Below are 18,227 nucleotides of genomic sequence, written 5' to 3' on the forward strand. Positions count from 1 at the left end.
GTAAGCTAGCAGAACGGTTTGCACGTCGGATAAAATGATTTGCGCCATTTCGTCTATCTTTATGTCCTGAATTTAAATTCTGCGGAGGTCGAATTTGCTGGGATTGATGAAATAAGTACCAGTTGAGCACTGAGGTCGATATAATCAACTAGCCCCCCAATCTCCCACAAAATTTCAGGCCTTGTGCCTTTATCATCATCGTCCTCAAAGACGGTGAACCGGCAGAAACGTTAGCACGCCGGGCGAAATGCTTAGAGGTATTTCGTCTGCCACTACATTTTGAGTTCAAATTCCGCCGAGGTGTGTGTATATGTTTGAGTGTCTGTGTTTGTCCCCCCCAACATCTTTTGACAACCGGTGGTGGTGTGTTTACGTCCCCGTAACTTAGCGGTTCGGCAAAAAGAGACCGATAGAATTGTACTAGGCTTACAAAGAATAAGTCCTGGGGTCGATTTGTTCGACTAAATGACTGAAACAAGTAAAAGAGAGTGAAGAGTATAGGCTCAGGAACGGGGGTGGGGGAAAGAGGGTGCAAGCGCACCCACTAAAATATTTTGGCAGCAATGAAAAATGCTTTGAATATCCTAGGCGGACCTGGGTTTTGCACCCTCTAACCAAATTTAGCTTCCGCATTTAATCGTCTTAAGATATTAGGAAAGCCAAATCATTATTTCTGTAAATTCTCAATTATTTCTGGTTTCATTTTCATTCATCCCGCTCTCGTTAAAATGACCATTCTTCAGTAGTTCAAGTTTCTCATCCGGTTATTGTTATCAAAAAGATTTCGTCCCTAAGTAATAGTGGTAACCGGTTTCCATTGTATACTTAAAAAAAAATAACGTTTTTGTATTGGTTCCATAATATAATATTCAATGTTACTGTAATTATTATACGTGTTATGTATGCATGTATCTATCTATCTATCTATCTATCTATCTATCTATGTATCTCTCTATTTTCATTGATATTTAGCACAAGCAACAGAGTGACTCAAGAGCTGAGAGTCCGTGCGTTTGCATTTATTAAACTAGTTTGGTAAGTACTAATGCACGAAACTCTCGGTTCTTGAGACACTCATCTGTTAAATATTAATAAACATATCTGTTTGCATCACCAAACCTGTATAGATATATACATATATGTGTGAGTATGTGTGTGTGTGTATATATATATATATATATATATATATATATATAGCGACGGGCGACGAAAATATATTTTGCAAATTAAATTTAAATGTCGAAGTGAATCTAACGGTTTTTGTGTGTTTTAAATGGTTTATAAATGCCTTCCATACTGCAATTGTTTTCGTTCCAGCACACGATCTCAGATCAGGTCACTTGCTATGCAAGTACATCTCCGTAATATATATATATATATATATATATATATATATATTCACACACCTCGTACTACGGACCTCCCGTCAACGGATTTCGGAAGTAGCGGACAAAATCACACCCTTCACCATCCATGGTAAGTCTGATTTTAAATCAAAAATGTTGAATATACAGTATGATAGTGAATAGTTACAGTGTACAGGTATTTTACACTGTCAGATTAGATAGTGTGCTTAATTAAAAGTACAGTACTGTATTTATTCCTCTGTCTTTCGTAATGTAATTGTTGATATTAGCCACCCCTAACGTAACCTAATCTTAGTGTCGGTGCCTACGGAAAACCAGCTTCATCGGACCGATGTTGGCCCTTTTTTGTCCGTAGTACCGAGGTGTATGTGTGTGTGTGTGTGTGTATACGCATATAAACTATTGCCGAATCAACCATTTCAACCGAAATTTCAAACTTTGAAGTTGCAGACGCCTTTAAAACGAAAGAATCCAACACAAAATAATAATCTTTTCTGATATAGGCACAAGGACACCAATTTTGAGGAAGAGGGGAAACGTCGATGGTACTTTATTTTATCTATCCAGACGGAACGAATGGCAAGTCCACCTTGGCAAAAATCTTGAAACATTTCAGGACAAAAGACAAAACAAAACAAATTTCCATCCGTGTTAATTCAAATGTCAATTAATAAATTAACTGAATGAAAAAAAAAAAAAAAAATTGTAAATAATTGCATAAAAATGAAACGGAACAATCAATTTGGTTTACCTGTTTTTGAAATAAGGAATATAGCCAAAAGAGGTAGAACAAAGCAAAAAAAGCGAAAAGATATGTTCAGATTCCAAACATCAATAGAAGAACGTAAAATGGTCTCTTTAAGAATGTCTTAGCAACATTTCTACATCCATTCTGAGGCTGAAACGGTTTTGTAATCCTGAAAACGTTTTGTTGGAGACTATTACTAACTATCACTACCACTCTTTGTATTTTGTGAGTGTCCCATGATTTATTGAGTTCGGTGTTTAGTGGAGCAATTCTTGTATTACATAATTACCATAAATGTCTAATTAGAAATACTCGTTTATTGTTGTCTGATGATATACCGTTGCTTTGTTGAAAGATTAAACTCTGGGCTTTTAATATATTTGTCTCCCTAGAGATAAGTCTCTCTTTCTCTTTCTCTTCCATCCATACATACATACATACATACATACATACATGTACATAAAAGCGTTCACATGCATACATACACACAAACATACACGTATATACATATATATTTGTCACTGTATATGATTATATTTATTTACGTGTGCAATTGAAAGCTACAGTACATTGGCAAACGTTAATTCCATTTCCTCCTTCTCCTCTCCCCTCTCTCCCGTTCTTTCCTACAGCTAACTCCCTCTCTCCCTTACTCCCTTTGTTTCCTACCACCCCTTCTCTCTCTCCCTTCATTACTTTTCTTCTTCTACCTCCCCTCTCCCATTCATTCATTCATTCACCATTTACAACCATTTGACATATTTCCAGTTGTTTAAAATTACATAAAAATCTAAGCGAGTCAACATTTTGAATAAAACAAAAATATCGTCGCACACTCAGTTAGATAATAATAGTGAAATTGTTATGTCAGAAGGGACAAGTGCTGACTTGTTGAAGAATGATGGATTAGATTAATAGAAATATGTCTGCAAAACAATAATTTACTTCACAGTAGTAGGGATCTATGGTCGGCCAAGCAGCAAAGATGGTTTCAGTTCGTACTACAATTTTATAATACAATGTCGCGTGCGCACACACGTATATACATACATACATATGCATTTATACATGCATACATACATAGGCAAAGATTGTGGTTTGGAAAATAACAATTGTTGCAAGAGGCTTAAAGACCTGTCTGTTCTGTAATTGATGGTGGTCTTCACAGACAAAATGTACAATAATCTGTATGTCTGTCTGTTTGTCTGTCTAGTGTATATATATACTTTTACTTGTTTCAGTCATTTCACTGAAGCCTTGCTGGAGCACCGCCTTAACAGGGGTCTAGTCGAAGAAATCGACCCCAGGACTTATTATATCGGTCAATTTTGTCGAACTGCTTGGTTATAGGGACGTAAACCACCAACATCGGTTGTCAAGCGATGGTTGGTGGGGGCCAAACACAGATACAAAGACACACAAACACATCATAAGCACCCACGTAAAAGCACCCACTACACTCTCTGAGTGGTTGGCGTTAGGAAGGGCATCCAGCTGTAGAAACTCTGCCAAATTAGATTGGAGCCTGGTGTTGCCATCCGGTTTCACCAGTCCTCAGTCAAATCGTCCAACCCATGCTAGCATGGAAAGCGGACGTTAAACGATGATGATGATGATGATGATGATATATATATATATATATATATATATATATATATATATATATATATATATATATATGGTGAGGCTCAATGTTCGAAGGTCATGCTTCACCTCATCTCAGGTCTTCCTGGGTTTACCTCTTCTGCAGGTTCCCTCAACTGCTAGGGTGTGACATTTTTTCACACAGCTGTCCTAATAGAGTTTGCAGGACATCCTCGTCGAGCTCTACAGATCTTCCAGGACGAGGCTTGTCTTCTAGGCTGTAGTTTCTGGCTTGGAATTTCTGGAACCACCATTAACACTGGCTTACACTTATTGTCTGATGCCCATATACTGCATTGATATTCCTTGCACTTTCTGTTACATTGTTGCCTTTATTGAACTCATAAAGCAAAATATGCCAAATATACTCTTTCATCACTTCTACTATAGCTTTTGAAAGGATGACTAAAAAATCAAACTGCACTCTTCAAAACTTGCACTAAGAATAAGGACATGGTAAAATTACTATCTTCTTTTATAGCAAGTTGATGCAGGTAGTTTATCCTGTTCCCCTCTGACTTTTAGTTCATGCAATTGAAAAAACTGTATTATTTATGTGTGTGTGTGTGTGTGTGTGTATTTGTGTGTATAGTTTATTTTTAAGAAAAATAACAAATGCTCTACATTTTTTTCCCTCCCATTCCCAAACTTCTGATTTTCAATATGAATCCTTTTTATGTACCCCTTATGTTGCCAATGTCCTTTAGAGAAGAATGAATGCCACAACATCGTATTTTATCATGTTCATATGAGAGAGAATTCTTTGATAAGATTCTACCCTGACATTACTGAATTAATGATCAAGACTGGATATTAATCAACGTATGTAGTTTATCAGAGATTAAAAGATTAAGAAACACTCCTCAGATTTTTTTTGCACCAAGAATGAATATTTCCAGTGACACCAGATAGTACCTTTGATATTGTAATCCTAGATTTATCTGTGACGTAGCAACCCTAGAAGTGTTTAAGGTGTTGCTTATAACAACCATAAATAACGAAGAGCTAATTACACTTTAATGAACTGGATGAATAGGAAGTGTTTTGTGTGTTTAAACTTATGATATCTATGTTCTTCTAAGGCGGTGAGCTGGCAGAAACGTTAGTGTACCGAGGTCGACTTTGCCTTTCATCCTTTCGGGGTCGATAAATTAAGTACCAGTTGTATATTGGGATCGATCCAATTGACTGGCCCCCTCCCCAAAAATTTCGGGCCTTGTGCCTAGAGTAGAAAAGGATATCTATGGTCTTTTTGCCCCTCCATCCTTTGAAGGCATGAAGCTAGTGACTAGGAGGTTTGTCTCATGGGCATATTCTTTTACTTGTTTCAGTCATTTGACTGTGGCCATGCTGGAGCACTGCCTTGAAAGGTTTTAGTCAAACAAATTGACGCCAGGACTTATTTTTTTTTAAAGCCTAGTACTTATTTTGTCGGTCTCTTTTGCTAAACTGCTAAGTTACGGGGATGTAATCATACCAGCATCGGTTGTCAAGCGATGTTGGGCGGACAAGCACAGACACAAAGACAAACATCTTTCAGTTTCCATTGATCAAATCCACTCACAAGGCTTTGGTTGACCTGGTACCATGCAGTGGGATTGACCCTGAAACCATGCGGTTGGGAAACAGTATCTATTTATATAGAGAAGAAGGAGAAGAAATAGAGAAGCAGCTTGTAGAATTTATATTTTATTAACTTTAACATATGAGATTTTAGAATTTTTTAGATTTAAATGTGGCTTTGTTCCATTAGAACTTTTGGTGTCTGAATATGTTTTGTACCAGTTCTTCTTGAAACAATAAAGTCCGTTCAGTTTATATGTTGTGTGACTCATCATCATCATCATCATCATCATCATAACAAAAAGAACTAAAAATCTAAAGATAAAAACAAAAATGATTCGTTAAGGTGAAGTGAGAGTGGTTGTTACTTCATCGATGCACATGGATCTCAAGCATGTTACAATCATAAAGCTCGTTGGAAGACAATATCATTGGAATGGATTGATAAGGAAAATTTTGGAATAAATTCTTCATTTCTTAAAGACAGAGAGAAGTGAGTCTGGATTTGTTGAAGGCAATATCATTGGCATGACTTGATAGGAATAATTTTGGAATAAATTCTTTATTTCTCTGAAATTTCTTAAGGATAGAGAAATATTGGTCTTGAATTGGTTGAAGACAATATTTTGGAATGAATTGGCCAGAATAACTTTGGAATAAATTCTTCATTTCTGCAAGATATTCTAAGGACAATAGACCGGTGGATCGGGATATGTATGGTCTGTTTTCACCTGTGATAAATAGAAATAAAAAAAAAAAAGTATGTTACAATGTTGATATTGTTTGATTATAAATTTCTTTTGATTAGTAACCATGAATTTAGATAGGAAAGACTTATCAGTATTTAGGTGAGTAGGTACGTAGGTAAAGTCACCTTCTCGAGTTATGTTGACTCATAATGGCGGTTTCCTGGTTTCGTTGCAGGATTACTCACTTTTGCCAGATGAGTGGACTGGAGCAACGTGAAATGAAGTGTTTTGCTTAAGAACACAATGTATTGCTTGGTCCAGGAATCAAAACACTATCTTACGATCATGAGTCTAACACCCTAACCATTAAGCCACGTGCCTCCACATTTAGTGGGTGGGAATGCATGGGAAAAAGAGAGTCTGCCAAACATGGCCCCAACAGAAGGACCAGCTATTCTAATTGATGGCAGTCTGATAGATGAACCACTTAAGGATATGAAGACAAGGAAAACCTCTGGGCTGTCAGGAATCATTGCTGAGATGTTTAAAATGTCTGGTGGAGTGGGTTATGGCCTATTTAACTGCATTGTTAATCAGGTTGTACAGGAAGCTGTTATACCCAATGACTGTTATAACCAATGACTGTTATACCCGCATAAAAGCACTTGTGCAGTGCCACATAAAAGTGTCCATGTGGTGTTATGTTAAAGCGCCTGTGTGGTGCCATGTAAAAGCATTCAGCACACTCTGTAAAGTGTTTGGTGTTAGGAAGGGCATCCAGCTGTAGAAACCATACCAAATCAGACTGGAGTCTGGTGCAGCCCCTTCTGCTTGCCAGCTCTAGTCAAACCGTCCAACCCATGCCAACATGGACAGCGGATGTTAAATGATGATGATGACTAGTGTAGCAGCATTATCGTTAAATGTTACAAAGGTAAGGGAGTTGCCTTAGAGTAGTGTGCTTACAGGTGTAACAAATTGTCAGACCAGGTGATGAAAGTGTATCAAATTGTTGGATGTCATGAAAGTAACAGTTCAACTAATTAGGTTCTGCAGTTTGGTTTTGTGCTGGGGGAAAAGTACCACAGATGCTCTCTTCCTGGTAAAACAACTGCAGGAGAAGTATTTAGCTAAACATAAGTGACCACTGTTTCAAGCATTTGTTGACCTGGAGAAAGCATTCGACCAGGGTCCCCCATATTGTGATCTGGTGGTTGGTGAGGAAGCTAAGTATACGTGAAAGACTTGTGAGGTTCATAAAACCATGTACAGGGGTGTTGTTAAAAAGGTGAGATTTAACTATGAGGAGTACAGCAACGAATTTAGTGTGCTGGTAAGAGTTCACAAGGGTTTAGTTCTCAGTCCCCAATAATCCATCTCATTGTCCTCTGGGCCATAACACAAAATTTTAAGACTGGATACTTACAGGAACTCCTTTATGATGATTACCTCATTATTATTATAGCAAAATCTATAGTGGAGGCGCAATGACCCAGTGGTTAGGGCAGCGGACTCGCGGTCATAGGATCGCGGTTTCGATTCCCAGACTGGGCGTTGTGAGTGTTTATTGAGCGAAAACACCTAAAGCTCCACGAGGCTCCGGCAGGGGATGGTGGCGAAACCTGCTGCACTCTTCCAGCACAACTTTCTCTCACTCTTACTTCCTGTTTCTGTTGTACCTGTATTTCAAAGGGCCAGCCTTGTCACACTGTGTCACGCTGATTATCCCCGAGAACTATGTTAAGGGTACACGTGTCTGTGGAGTGCTCAGCCACTTGCATGTTAATTTCACGAGCAGGCTGTTCTGTTGATTGGATCAACTGGAACCCTCGACGTCGTAAGCGACGGAGTGCCAACAACAACAACATTATAGCAAAATCTATAGTAGAAATGAGGTGAGAACATACAAAGGTTGAGTGAAGCTGGAAGAGAGGGTATAGCAAATTGGAGTGCGACACCAGCAAGGATATATTATAGATGAGGAAGACTATAAGATTTATCAAAGTTGAGTGATATTTGTAGTGACTATACATGAAATTTGAGTGAAAGTTCAAGTGACAGAATACAAAGGCGGAGTGAAATATTAAGGTGAGAGAGATATTATATTATATTATGTATATGAATATATATAATATAATGTAAGGATAAAATCTTTATAAGAATTTATCAAGTAGTCAGCGTGAAAAAACCTCATAAGGAAAAAAAAACTATCATTTTTTTTTTTCCATAAATATATATAATTTAATTTATATAAGGGCAATTCTATACAATAATACCTCACGCTTCATATGAAACCATTGGTATGCCGTTAAGTTAAAAGTTTTTTGGAGGTTAGCTTTGAAAGTTGCATTCCCTCGTGATCGGTAAAAATGTGCTTATTTTGGTAGTTTTGACTTATGAAGTCCCTCTAAGTGTGAGGCATTATTGTATAGTAATGCCCATATATAAATTAAATATAAATATATATATATATATTACCTTTCCAGATTCTACATCTTCTATAAGTTTTAACAAGTCATACATCTTGAGTTCTTCAACTTTTTCTTTTAAGTATGTCACTCGGTGAGAACATTCCATCATGCCACACATCGGGTTGTCAGAAGAACATGGCTCGTACTGGCAGAAAAGAGAAAGACAATGGGTGGAATCTTCTAAAAATGTTTGAATTATTTTTTTGAAATGGTAACTAATTCAGTTTTTAAATATTGTAGCTGTGATAAAATGAGTAACATGGAAGTAAATTGATTAAATTACTGGTCATGTGAGAGATCACATGGCAGGTCATGTGGTAGACCATGTAATAGGTCATGTTAAATCATGGGTGAGTTGTGGTAGGTCACGAGGGAAGCCACATGGTAAGTTATGTTAGGTCATGAGGTAGAGGAAGTGGTAGGTCATGTGATAGATCACCTGGTAGATTATGTGATGTATCACTTGTAAGTGGGAGGTCATGTGGTAACAAGTTGAAGGTCATGGTAAGTCATGTTTCACATTAGGTAATGTGTTAGGTCACATGATAGGTCATGTGGTTGAACATGTTACATGTCATGTGATGTGGTATATGAGGTGTGACATGTGATAGATAACATGTTTAGGTCATTATAAGTTGTGGAAAAGCTGATCATTGGACAATTTATTGTAGAGAATTGTACATTTAAGGGTAGTCATGTGATAGGTCAGTTTCAGTCATAGAGTCATTGCATGTCCTACAAATGATAATGACATCATCGTTAATTAAGAAATTAATGACTCACAGGCGTGGCTTTGTGGTTAAGTTGCTTGCTTTCCAACCATGTAATTTTCAGTTCAGTTCTACTGCACAGCACTTTGGGCAAATATCTTCTACTATAGCTCTGAGCAGACCAAAGCCTTGTGAACAGATTTTGTGGATGGAAACTGAAGGAAGCCCATCACATATATGTATTTATATATATGTGTGTGTGTGTGTGTGTGCATGTTGTTTGTGTGTGTTTGTCAGTGCTTGTGTGTGTGTTTGTGTGTGTGTATGTGTTCGTGTGTGCACATGTGTAGGTGTGCGTGCTTGTTGTATGTGTACACATATCTTCACATCATGTGATGACTGTAAACGAGTACCACTGTCATACAAGCAATGTTGTTCATTTCCAGTCTCCTGGGATAAGCATGTTCTGGCCATGGAGAAATATTACCTTGCTAGGAAACAGGTGAGGGTTGATGGCAGGAAGGGCATCCAGCCATGGAAAACTTGCCTCAACAAATTCCATCTGACCCATCGAAGTGGACATTAAAACAATGAAGGTAAATCTGAGATGAAAAATATTTGAAATAACATTATTTTTACCTGTTTCCATATGTTTGTTCTGAAACCTTTGAGTACCAAAAACTTTGCAAGTTCCTCATGATTATTGTCCAAACAGGTGAACAATGCTCTGCTACTGTAGCGACTGATGCCTTTTACTTTGTGTAAACCTTCAACAAGTTCTTTCACTTGATCGAGATCATTTGCCTTCAAATTATAATGAAAGTAAAACATAAGAAAAAACAACAAAAACAAATAGGTAGATAAAATTGGTAAAGATTGGTGAGAGAGAGAGAGAGAGAGAGAGAGAGAGAGAGAGAAAGGAATTGAACCAAGATAATGACAAAGAACATCTCAGAATATCTGGGGGTAAACATCTCTAATTTCTATAAAAAATCTGTTGAGATAACTTTAAAAATTGAGTGAATCACACTGCTAACACAGGTAGGAGACAATATTTAGATTTAAACGGTAGTGAAGTGAAAACACGCTATAAAAATAAAACTACTGAATGATAATAATAATAATTTTTTAGTAGGAACTGTTTACCTGGATGGCGCTGAAAAAGGATTCTTCGAAGCTCGTTTCTTCTAAGAATACTTCCAGTTCAAATTCACAAATTGATTTTTTGATGCATGCAAATTGCATGGTGCAGTTGCACTCAAAATAGTTATTTGGTGTCTTACCAAGCTGAAACAACAACAACAACAACAATTAGATGCTCTGATTTAGTTTATGCTTTCCTTTGGAGTTTGGCAAAAACCATGAAATCCTTATAACTTTGTTCTTTGTTGACTGAAAGTGATAAAAATTTGTTAATAATGATTCCAGTAATTTCATTTGTTTCCCACCTGGGCAAAGAATGAGAGGGGTAATACAGAACGGACATAAAGTTTGGGAGTTTACATATAATGAAATAATAATATAAATAAACAAAAATAAAAGGCAGGGTAAGTATACATGATATACGATGAAGAGGAAGGGAAATATACATAATGAAGGTACCCCACTGTCCAAGGTCTCCCTGATCACCAAGGGCAAGTGCCCTCTCCAATTCCCTTTCTCCAACTCATAGATCTAGACTTAGAGAGGTACCAATAACTCACTCAAGGACTGCACTTCCCTCTCCACTAGCCAGAAACCTTTTCTGCTCTGGCCTTTCTTTCTCTCATACTTTAAACTCCTCATCTCCTTGCATAAAGCTACCACCTTCAGGATTCATGTTCATGCAGGCTGCATGGTGACCTCACTAGTGCTGGTGCCACATAAAAAGTACCCAGCACATTCTGTAAAGTGGTTGGCATTAGGAAGGGCATCCAACTGTACAAACCATTCCATAGTATATCATGGTATCACACTATTGACCAGACTATAGGATGTTATACATCACTGGTCACAGTGTGCTTTGCATTGTTTTACCTTTTGAATGATGCCACCCTGCTGACCAGGCGACAGGCCAACATTACCCCTGATTGAAAGGCTGTCCATTGCAGAGTTACTCTTTTACAGTTGAGTGGACTGGAGCAATGTGAAATGAAATGATTTGCTCAAGAACACAATGTGCCACCTGGTTCAGGAATTGAACCTGCGATCTAGTAATTGTAAGTGCAAAACCCTAACCACTAGGCCACATGCCTTCACCATGCTATAGTATATAGTCATTTGGTTATTTGATTAAGTCTTGGAGTGAAACATATTTTCTCTTTCTGTCTTTGTTCTTGAAAAGGGTTGAAATAGAGAGGAGCAGAGATTGTCATAGTAGTGGTAGAAAGAGTGAAAGAGTACCTGCCCACACATGATAACGGATATTAATGTGAACTTACGTTGTCCTTAATGGTCACATCAGCTCCAAGTAGCTTCAATAGATGTGAAATTTCTGAGGTGTCTTCAAATAATACATAGCTGTAATGTAATGCGGTACGGCCATGCTGAACAACAAAAAAAAAAAAGGTAGAAGAAAAAGAAAGGTAGAAAAAGAAAAGAGAAAAACCTCATAAAATATCAATGTTCGTGTGAATATTAACCCTTTAGCATTCAGATTACTCTGTGAAGTATGAATCTCATTTTAACACAAGGCCAGCAATTTCAGGGGAGGGGTTAAGTCAATTACATCGACCCCAGTGTCCAACTGGTATTTATTTTATTAACCCTGAAAGGATGAAAGGCAAAGTTGACCTTGGCAGAATTTGAACTCGGATTGCTAAGCGTTTTACCCAGTGTGCTAATGCTTCTGCCAGCTTCCCGCCTTAAGAAAAGTTTCCTGCAGGCAGCTACGGGGATCAAACCCCATTCATCTCAGATACTGGCCGAGTGCTTTACCATTAAGCCAAACGTCCCCTGCTTACCCTTTTAAAAATTTTTTTGTCATATAAGGGATTTTAAACCTATGTTATAATTAAGCTATTATTTTCAGTTGAATATACTTTGGACAAAGAGGAGATATTATCTAATTTTTAAACAGATGAGGATTGATGAGAGGAAGGACACCAGGTGATAGAAACATCTTTTCCTATAAAATTCCATCTGATCCATAGAACAGTGGTTGTTAAAATGATGATGATGATGAAAAAGTATAAATCAATAAATCTGTATCAATAATCAATAAATAGAGAGGTTATTTTCATCTTACACTATCTGCTTCATTGACAAGTATGGGATATTCTGTGATGAGATATTCTGCTACAGATTTCTGTTGATGCAAAAGAGCATAAAGAAGCACCGATCTGCCGCACTTGTCTCTTCGCAATGTTGACTTTTTCTTCATTAATTTCTTCACATTTTGCAAATCACCTTCTTTGATATATTGGTATATCTTATCATCTTCTTCCTTCAGTAAAAATACAAGAATAGGAAAATGGTAGCTAATAGTTGGTACCACGGTATATTGCAGTCTGTTTTGTACAGATTGTAATACATAAGAGAGAGAGAGGAAACTTCAATCAATGACATCAACCACAGTGTATTACTGGTATTTTAATTATCTACCCCCATCTCCTTCCGTGGGGTGAAGTTGGGGTGAGAAGGAGTATAGCGTTAGGATATTAAATACTTCAAGACGGTTTCTGTGTCACTTCATAGTGATTCTACATTTTAAAAAGACTAAACCATTATTTGAAAATAGAAGACAAGACAGTCATGGCTGGAATGTCATTGATCACAGATCTCTCTGGATCAGATATGACCTAGAGTTATACAACAAAAGCAACAACTTCAATAACAACCACTAAAACTCATAGACCACCTCTCTGAGGATTGAGTTCTTAAAACCTAATACGAAATGGTAAGAAATCAGAGTAAAAGATAAAAATCAGAGAGACCAGAATATCATACCTGCCACAATGGTGCCAACATTAATATTTCGCATATATCATAAATGTGTAAACTTCTGGAAATGTCCATAAGTGAGTTTCCTTCACTATCACGGAACAGGAGTATGTCTTGGTATGATCTTAGAATCATCTTTTGTAAGATTTCTTTCTTGCCTTTCCTGATTAAGTCCAGGATATGTTGGTCAATGACAACAACGTATAACTGTTTGTTGAGTTTCTTGGCAAAATCCCTCACTGTTCTTCCTTTGTTGTCTCGCAGAGATACATCTAATCCAAAGTGGAGCAGTGTTTGAATCAGTTCTATGGGTTTATCCCTTGCTATAGCTTCGTAAATTATTGTTTGGCCGTGCTGGTTGCGTAGCGACAAGTTACAGTCTTTTAGGACACGGATGATGATTTTGTGGTCTTGTGGCGCATCCGAGGAACATATTAACTGGGAAAGTAACATGGAGGAGATGAATAAAAAAGTATGTATGTATAGAAAAAAAGAAAATGAAATATATGAGGGGAAACATTGCATAATATGGAATGACCAAAACAAGAACAAGGAAAATGATGAAGATGATGATGATGATGTTGATGAGGATTATGATGATGATGCTGATGCTGTAGGCACAAGGCCTGGAATTTTTTGGGTAGAGAGCTAGGCAGTTATATTGACCTCGGTGTTCAACTAATACACATTTTATTGACCCTGAAAGGGTGAAAAGCAAAGTTAACCTTGGTGGAATTTGAACTCAGAATGCAAAGATGGCTGAAATGCTGCTAAGCATCTCATTCTAATGAGACCCTATAAGGGATCTAATGATCCCTTATAGGGTCTCTGAGGCTGTGGGAAGGAGGGAAAAGGTATCCTTTAAGTAGATACCAAGCCTGAATGCTTGCAACACAGTGGTCTTTGCTAAAAGCCTCCAAGGTATCAGATGGTGAAGTTAAATTATGCAGTGGACTGAATTTACTGTCCAAATAGGTCATAACAAGATTTGAACTCAACACTCAAACAACCAGAACAAATACTAGAAGGCACCTGGGCCAATGTTCTTACAGTTACACCTGTTCATTGCCTTGTTTTGATACTTTCTTTTATCAACCCTGAAAAGAAGTGCCAAGTTCACATCGTCTGGAATTGAACCCAGATTGCAGAGAGTTGGAACAGATACTGTGAAATATTTAGTCCGACACTCTAATGACTCAGCTAATTTACTCTGCCAAATCAGATTGGAGCCTGGTGTAGCCATCTGGTTCACTAGTCCTCAGTCAAATCGTCCAACCCATGCTAGCATGGACAGCGGATGTTAAATGATGATGATGATGATGATATATATATGTGTGTGTTTGTGTTTGTCCCCCCAACATCGCTTGACAACCGATGCTGGTGTGTTTATGTCCCCGTAACTTAGCGGTTCTTTTGCTGAACCGCTAAGTTACGGGGACACTGATAGAATAAGTACTAGGCTTACAAAGAATAAGTCCTGGGGCCAATTTGCTCGACTAAAGGCGGTGCTTCAGCATGGCCACAGTCAAATGACTGAAACAAGTAAAAGAGTAAAGAGTAATCATTGGAATATACTTACATAAAAAAATAGGGGTCTCAACAGCCCTTTGTCCTTTACTTCAGAGTTGTACAGTCTATGAACATCGACCTTCAACTCCATCAGTAGGTTGACCATTGCATAATTATTCGTCTCCCAAATTTCAGCAATCAAAGGTTTGCCAACATCTTTGCTATCGTTACGGTCTGTTGAGCGTGACTTGTCACAGGTATTCACATCTATGTTCTCCATCAAATCTAATGAGATATTTCAAACATAGAAAATAACAGTAACAACAACACCACCACCACCAGGTTGTTTATGGAAGACCAGGAGTCACCCATGCATACCAGCCTCCCCTCCACATACCACCGATGTTATCCAAGGGAAAAGCAAAGCTGATACAGCTTGGAACCAGTGACGTCGCAACTCATTTCTACAGCTGAGTGAACTGGAGTAACATTAAGTAAAGTGCCTTGCTCAAGAACACAACACACAGCTCGGTCTGGGAATCGAACTCACTACCTCATGACTGTGAGCCCAACGCTCTAACTCCTGAACTATGTGCCCTCATATAATATGCCTTTATTTACCTTAGTACTGGACAAAGTTTAAAATTATCTTAATTTCATTAAACATGGCTATTTTCCTGTCTTTATTCAGTTCACACATCCCTTCTTTTGTTAACGACAAACACTGGCCCAATGGATAGAGTGGCAGTCAAGAGTTCAACGGTTCAAGTACGGTTAAAGCATTGGCTGTTTACTATAATGAATTCCCAAATAGCTCAGTCTATCTAATTGTAAATGGGTACCAAAATCTATTACTACTGCTGGAAAAATTGACTTCTAGAAGATAGTAGTGCAGAACTTCTGTACAGCGTCATAAAAAAGCATGTCGACATGGATGTTCCTCTGAACCTCAGGAAGTAAAAAATCGCGTGATGAATGCAGTCACCCACTCGCCTTGCATTGTTGGGTAAAATGGTATAGTTTTTTTACTGCCAGGGTATGAAAATGGCAATGTGAAGTGTCATACATCATCTAGGTGAAATGAATAACTAAACCTTGTAATTCAAGGTAGACAACTGTTGTTATCAGGAGCAGATAACTATTTATAAGCCAGGGGAGATAACTACTTTTTCCTAGCGAGTTTCTTAAAAAAGAAAATATTTCATGGAAGTAAAAAAAAACCTTAATAAAATTTTATTGAAGAATGTGAAGTTTCATGTAAGTTCTGTATAAAAATATACTATTCATGAAGCAGAATATTATAATTGTTAAGTGTTAATAATTTAAAATTTCATTGGGTGTCTGAATTGAAAAAAATAAAACGGTTCAACACACTTGCATACATACACGGAACATACCTGCACATAGCATGCATATGCACACACACACACACACACACACACAAAGATTTAGTCTAGCACGATTGTAGGTCACAGTAGAATTTGAACTCAGAGCACAAACAGCCAGAATAAATATCAGAAGGCATCTAGTCTAACAATCTAATGTCTCTCCTGTCAACCGCCTTTGGTCGATACTTTCTTGTCTTTCTGGCACTACGTTGATTATGATAATGAGTTTTCCAGTTAAAATTAACTTGAAATTAATGGGCAATTGGTTTTCTTCCTCTGTTATTGTGTGGAAGTCTCCCTAAAATACAATGGGGCCTGTATGATTGTAGGATACTGTAAGTGGTGGGTGGAAGAATATGGAGGATAATATTGCAATGCAATGAATGGTAAAACTGACATTCTGTCGGTTATGATGACGAGTGTTCCAGCCTTTTCATGAAATTAATATGCAAGTGGCTGAGCACTCCACAGACATGTGTACCCTCAGTATAGTTCTCAGGGAGATTCAGCATAACACAGAGTGTGACAAGGCTGGCCCTTTGAATTACAGGTACTACTCATTTTTGCCAGCTGAGGAGACTGGAGCAATTATGAAATAAAGTGTCTTGTTCAAAGACACAACATGCTGCTGGGAATTGAACTCATGACCTTATAATTATAAGCCAAATACTCTAACTACTCGGCCACACACTTCCACTTTTATTGCCCCTCAGGGACAAACGGCTAAGCCTACTTAACAAGGCTTTAAACCCAGAATGCCAGAAGATAGAATGAATACTGCCATTGTTTAATTAATGTTTCTTTCTCTTTGATGTTTGTGTTAAACTATATCTGTGGTAGAATATATTTGTTGTGTTATGTGTTTAATTAACGTGTCTTACGTTTTGAGATCCAGCTCTTGATAATCAATGGTCTTCCGCTGAGACAGGCCAAAGAGAATTCTATTGTATTTTCATATTTCTCCATCAGGCGTTGGCAGTGAATGTGGTAGGGATTCTGTTGGGCCATAACACGAAGATTCACTATTTTGCCATTCTTCATGATTGTTACCCGACACCAGGACTGTAAGAGCAGTTCCACTTGTCTAACATTTGGTTTTACCGTTAACATGGCCTGCCACAAACCTGCAAAACAGAAAAAGCAATAAATGACAAATAAAAAAAAATACATCATAAAAAACAAACTTGGAGTCTGCGTATATTAACAAGCAATTAATTTATTAATTTGAGTAAGCAATGTATCACTTGAAAGTTTCATAGGAGTGGCTAGGAAGATTCTGATTCAAAAATTTTTGTGCTATTTTCAGGATAATGAATATTCTCTTGGATTTTGATAACCATATTATCCAAATATATATATAAAACAATATGTGTGTGTGTGTGGCTGTGTGGTAAGTAACTTGCTTACCAACCACATGGTTTTGGGTTCAGTCCCACTGCATGGCACCGAAACAATAATAATCTAGTTTTCACATAGACATAGGAGTGGCTGTGTGGTAAGTAGCTTGCTTACCAACCACATGGTTTCAGGTTCAGTCCCACTGCATGGCACCTTGGGCAAGTGTCTTCTACTATAACCTCGGGTTGATCAAAGCCTTGCGAGTGGATTTGGTAGACGGAAACTGAAAGAAGCCTGCTGTATAGATATATATGTATATGTTTGTGTGTCTGTGTCACCCCCAACATCGCGTGACAACTGATGCTGGTGTGTTTACGTCTTTGTAACTTAGCGGTTCAGCAAAAGAAACCGATAGAATACATACTAGGCTCACAAAGAATAAATCCTGGGCTCAATTTGCTCGACTAAAGGTAGTGTTCCAGCATGGCCGCATTCAAATGACTGGAACAAATAAAAGAATAAAAGAATATATCCATGTATATATATATATATATGTATGCATGTATTTGTATATATATATATATATATATATATATATACACACAACGGGCTTCTTTTTAGTTTCTGTCTACCAAATCCACTCACAAGGCTTTGGTCTGTCTGAGGCTATAGTAGAAGACACTTGTCCAAGGTACCACGCAGTGGGACTGAACCTGGAAACATGTGGTTGATAACAAAGCTACTTACCATATACAGATATCTATACATATAAATTTGACATGGGCAATTCTTTCTTGTCTTGGGATTCACGGTCCAACGGCTGGGTGGAATTCCGCGAAAAATTACGCAGATGTGTAGAATGATCCGGTGGTGATGCTG

General features: G+C 37.7%; 2 protein-coding genes and 1 long non-coding RNA gene across 3 annotated transcripts in view; 1 reads left to right on the plus strand and 2 right to left on the minus strand.

The window, feature by feature from the left end:
• LOC128249513 (uncharacterized) overlaps positions 1-2,125 on the plus strand; it is an 11,919-nt gene extending 9,794 nt beyond the window's left edge. The window contains exons 3-4 of the long non-coding RNA XR_008265631.1: positions 1,318-1,476; positions 1,871-2,125. This is a non-coding gene — a long non-coding RNA (uncharacterized LOC128249513). The remainder of the gene's footprint in view (positions 1-1,317; positions 1,477-1,870) is intronic.
• LOC106878482 (uncharacterized) overlaps positions 1-2,210 on the minus strand; it is a 10,999-nt gene extending 8,789 nt beyond the window's left edge. The window contains exon 1 of the mRNA XM_014927705.2: positions 2,119-2,210. The gene's annotated coding sequence lies outside the window, so the exon portion shown is untranslated. The remainder of the gene's footprint in view (positions 1-2,118) is intronic.
• A 3,222-nt stretch (positions 2,211-5,432) lies between these two features.
• The window catches only part of LOC106878429 (uncharacterized), a 27,031-nt gene continuing 14,236 nt past the window's right edge, over positions 5,433-18,227 (minus strand). Inside the window, exons 3-11 of the mRNA XM_014927641.2 lie at positions 16,892-17,134; positions 14,693-14,907; positions 13,120-13,551; positions 12,419-12,616; positions 11,613-11,717; positions 10,339-10,479; positions 9,832-9,996; positions 8,490-8,627; positions 5,433-6,053 (exon numbers count right to left, since the gene is read on the minus strand). Of these exons, the coding sequence (XP_014783127.1) occupies positions 6,006-6,053; positions 8,490-8,627; positions 9,832-9,996; positions 10,339-10,479; positions 11,613-11,717; positions 12,419-12,616; positions 13,120-13,551; positions 14,693-14,907; positions 16,892-17,134 (1,685 nt within the window). The 3' untranslated portion in view covers positions 5,433-6,005. The remainder of the gene's footprint in view (positions 6,054-8,489; positions 8,628-9,831; positions 9,997-10,338; positions 10,480-11,612; positions 11,718-12,418; positions 12,617-13,119; positions 13,552-14,692; positions 14,908-16,891; positions 17,135-18,227) is intronic.

The sequence above is a fragment of the Octopus bimaculoides genome, chromosome 15, assembly GCF_001194135.2.
Source record: "Octopus bimaculoides isolate UCB-OBI-ISO-001 chromosome 15, ASM119413v2, whole genome shotgun sequence".
In the NCBI taxonomy this organism is placed as follows: Eukaryota; Metazoa; Mollusca; class Cephalopoda; order Octopoda; family Octopodidae; genus Octopus; species Octopus bimaculoides.